At 41.9% G+C, this 4,412-nt stretch overlaps 1 protein-coding gene across 1 annotated transcript in view; it reads right to left on the bottom strand.

Annotated features, from left to right (window-relative positions):
• Positions 1–4,412, bottom strand: part of fbxo18 (F-box DNA helicase 1) — an 8,425-nt gene that overhangs the window by 1,017 nt on the left and 2,996 nt on the right. The window contains 10 exon segments of the mRNA XM_019891760.1: positions 7–170; positions 390–515; positions 600–794; positions 872–944; positions 1,871–2,037; positions 2,124–2,220; positions 2,288–2,424; positions 3,208–3,303; positions 3,380–3,467; positions 4,288–4,412. The exon segment at positions 4,288–4,412 is cut by the window's right edge and continues 36 nt beyond it. Of these exon segments, the coding sequence (XP_019747319.1) occupies positions 7–170; positions 390–515; positions 600–794; positions 872–944; positions 1,871–2,037; positions 2,124–2,220; positions 2,288–2,424; positions 3,208–3,303; positions 3,380–3,467; positions 4,288–4,412 (1,268 nt within the window).

Raw genomic sequence — 4,412 nt, 5'->3', positions numbered from 1 at the left:
AATGACTCTTGCATCGACTGTGTGTACCGCGTGCACACGAGCGAGCATGTGATCGTGCCCTACGCCAGTCTGCGTGATGATGCGGCGGATGCTCCGTGTGATGATCAGCGTCGTTTTAGCGCGAGTTACCGCCACGTAGAGCAGGTTCCATTCATCGCCGGGGATTTTACCTGAGAGAGAAAAAATTATGAGCAGGGCAAAAACTTAAATACAATAGTACCTTCGTTTACAAGTTTTAATTTGTTCGGTGATTCACATTTCGGCTCACAACAGAGAGCAAAAATTGAAATGATGAATTGACCACGTGATAGCTTGAAATTGGAGAACATTTGTAAAGTTGGGGCACTGGTACGCCAAACTAAAAAAAAAAAACAAACACCTTGACTCACAAAAAGCAAAGTCGTTAAAGTGGTGGTGGTTGTGTCGGGAGCAGGGAACGGTGACAAAGTCATCGCTGACCATCACGATTTCAAATTCCAGGCCTTTGGCTTTGTGGACTGTGCCAAGTATGAAGTCTGGAAGGAAACAAAAAAAAAAACATGAATGAATTGTAATGTTTTTTTTGTTTTTTTTTTTTTTAAATTCTCAAAAGTGCATACCTGCTTTTTTAACGTTGACCTCCGAGTGCCTCCTCAGGCTCTTCACCAGATCGGGGATGCGGCTTGTGTATTTGGCCACAATTGTGAGCTTGGCCTCCAGGTCGCGGTCCTCGGTCTTGAGGGCGTAGAGTTTCAGCGCCTCGAAGGAGTTCTCTTTGAGTTTTGCAAACGATGCAATGAGGTGGTCCCTGATTACTGAGAAGGAGAACGACAAATCATTTCCTCCGCTAGTGCAAACGGAGCGAAAATGCTGCGGTGCGAGCGAGCCTGACGTTTGCGGTTATCTTTGTCTTCCATTAGGTACCAAATGTCCTCGATCTTATTCAAGCCAATGTTGTGCTCGCCCTGTGAGGGAAAGAGCATCCACAGTGAACCAGAATGACCGTCTACAACAAAGGTGGGCAAAGTATGGCCGGCGGGGTCACGCAGTTCTTTAATCTGGTCCAATGAGCCTGGACAATCGTTAAATTGTGATCGGTTTTACAAAAATTAAAATTTTATTTTATTTTTTCATGTTATGTTTTAATTTATTTAACTTATTAAAAACAGGTTGTTATTGGAAACTATATATATTTACACACACACACACACACACACACACACACACACACACACACATGATTGATATGTTTCATTAGGAGTAAAATAAAAATAAAACAAAATATTTGGAAATACATACACTTGTATATTATTAAATAACTGATTAATTTACTACAATTACATTATTTTAATTAAAAGAATATATGAAAACTAGCCAAATTTTCATGAAAAAAAAAACAAAAATTCACTGCAGGGTTGTTGACACATTATAAATCCATATTTGACTTTTTTTATAAACATAATTTATTAGTAATTATTGCAAATAAAATGGAAAAAAATGACTGGTAACTGATTGGTAACTTAATCATGCGTAATTCGAATCACATAAAACAATAACAGATTATTCAAATTAAGCATTACTATTTTTTTGAAACAAATCAATGGATTATGAATCCATATTTTCACGTTATTTTGATCTCATCGACGAAGGTCCATCTGTCCATATTGAAAATCAAATTTGGCCCGTGCGCAAATTAGGACAACACAAGTCTCCTTATGTACCATAAAAGGCAAAACATAAAGTCCGGGATACTGAAGCGTTTGAATTCAATGTCCGTGTCGCATCCACCATTGCTTGAAATAATACTCAATGAAATAATAGTCAATCGGGTAGGTTTTGACGTTAAGAAAAAAAAAATCCAACGAATGAAGCGTAGAGACAAGACACTCACGCCTATGAAGTGGATGCTGCACTTTGCGTTGGCCTCTATGAGCCGCACGGCTTCGATGAACACGCCAAGATTGCACCTGAACAAGATGGCTGTGTTTCCCTGACTGGGACTCTTGCCATTGGCCACATCCTCTCGAGCCTGGGCGGATTTTTCATCAAACACGCCCCCTAAACAAATTTGCAAAGAAAACCCGTCAACGAAACGTTGGAAGAAATACAAGGGCTGATTGTTTTTCCCTGCTTTTGCCGTTGACCTTTCTGCCTTCCTCCAATGAGAATTTTCTGGACTTTCTTGCACACTGTGAGGATGCTGGCCCCCACGTAGGCGATCTCGGCGCCAAAGCGGAAACTCTGGACGGTCAAAAAGAGAATTTAACATGCGGCATGGGAAACATTTATCTTGATGGTGCGCGCAAACCTGCGTTAGGTAGTAGACGTGCGTGTGCTCCACAGTTTGCAATGCGTTAACGGCTCCTCTGAAGGTGTAAATCTGCTGGTGGGGATCTCCCACCAGCATTTTGCCACACCTCTGCATCAACAGCACATCCATGACGGCTAAGGAAGAAAGAGGACGGGAAAGATGAAAGGAAAAGCAAGAACGACAAAAGTCAAGAAGTGACTCGTTAAGACTGAGGAACACACGTGGAGTGCAGTCCTGGGCTTCGTCGATGAGAATGACATCATACTGGTCGGAGAGGCAGACCTTTGGCGTTTGGAGCTGCCATAACTTCAGGTAACCTGCCGGTGAAAAGCGTTTTCAACGGCCGCGATTCGTAATACAGACATGACGCGAACGTAAGTCACCACGTCTTACCGTCGTGAATCATGGAGTAGCCTTTTTCTTTCGTCTCATTGAGGTCCTTCATTTTATTCCAAATGTTCCTTGCATCTTCAACAAATAACTATAGGTACCAAAAGATTAATTCAAGCTTTTTTTTTTTTTTAACAGCCGTTCAAATACCGGATTTTCTGCCCTATAAGGCGCTACGGATTATAAGGCAATGATTGGCCTATTTTAAAACTATTGTCATATGTAGGGCACACTGCATTATAAGGCGCACAGAATAGAAGCTACAATCGTGGCTGCGGTTGCGCTATGCATCCACTAGATGGAGCTACGCTATAGGAATACAATGCAATTCGGCTTTATTTAAATAGAGCTTTGCCTCTGCAGTTGTAAAGCGCTTTAAAATACGATATCTCCCACCAGCATTTTGCCACACCTCTGCATCAACAGCACATCCATGACGGCTAAGGAAGAAAGAGGACGGGAAAGATGAAAGGAAAAGCAAGAACGACAAAAGTCAAGAAGTGACTCGTTAAGACTGAGGAACACACGTGGAGTGCAGTCCTGGGCTTCGTCGATGAGAATGACATCATACTGGTCGGAGAGGCAGACCTTTGGCGTTTGGAGCTGCCATAACTTCAGGTAACCTGCCGGTGAAAAGCGTTTTCAACGGCCGCGATTCGTAATACAGACATGACGCGAACGTAAGTCACCACGTCTTACCGTCGTGAATCATGGAGTAGCCTTTTTCTTTCGTCTCATTGAGGTCCTTCATTTTATTCCAAATGTTCCTTGCATCTTCAACAAATAACTATAGGTACCAAAAGATTAATTCAAGCTTTTTTTTTTTTTTAACAGCCGTTCAAATACCGGATTTTCTGCCCTATAAGGCGCTACGGATTATAAGGCAATGATTGGCCTATTTTAAAACTATTGTCATATGTAGGGCACACTGCATTATAAGGCGCACAGAATAGAAGCTACAATCGTGGCTGCGGTTGCGCTATGCATCCACAAGATGGAGCTACGCTATAGGGAATGCAATGCAATACGGCTTTATTTAAATAGAGCTTTCACAACCGCTGCAGTTGTAAAGCGCTTTAAAATACGACGTCCAAGAAATCAGAATATTGATCCACATGTAGCTCCCTCGGGATGTAGCATGAAGCACGACGCAAAGTCCATAAAAATACAAGATTTATTCAAAGACGGACATGAATCATAAATACAAAATGGCGCTACAAAACAACAAATGAAAGACAAAACCTTATGAAGACAATTTGATTCAACAAAAAGGCACACAAACTTCGCGGGTTCACATCCACAAGGGGCTAAAATATCCTGAGAAGTCTTGCCTTCCTTCCTTCGTTTAGTTAACTATGCTTTTGGTATTGTCTTTGCTTTTTGGTGCGCCTTATAGTGCAGAAAATACAGTAATATCGATACTAAATATTAAATGCAGTAAATAGTCATTGTGTTGAATCTGTAAAATAAAGAACATTCAAGGAAAGGATTTTTATTCTCTTGTGCTCCGATTGGCGGTCGGTAACATCCCAAATTCTCAAGAGCGCTTGCGTCTTTTTTTCAGCGATTTGCCAGTGGGTTTTGTCATTTTGAGCAGCGCTCCTCACCTGTTTTTCTTCTTCCGATATGTACTTCTTGAGGCCTTGAAGGCTCACTTGCGCGCTCGGCACGTGGCTCACGCCGATGGTCTCGTCAACGGAAGCCATGAAGCTTTTGAGGGTCGTGGCTAACC

The sequence above is a fragment of the Hippocampus comes genome, unplaced genomic scaffold (genome assembly GCF_001891065.2).
Source record: "Hippocampus comes isolate QL1 unplaced genomic scaffold, H_comes_QL1_v1.1 scaffold63, whole genome shotgun sequence".
Classification (NCBI taxonomy): Eukaryota; Metazoa; Chordata; class Actinopteri; order Syngnathiformes; family Syngnathidae; genus Hippocampus; species Hippocampus comes.
This window is presented reverse-complemented; position numbering and strand designations above follow the sequence as displayed.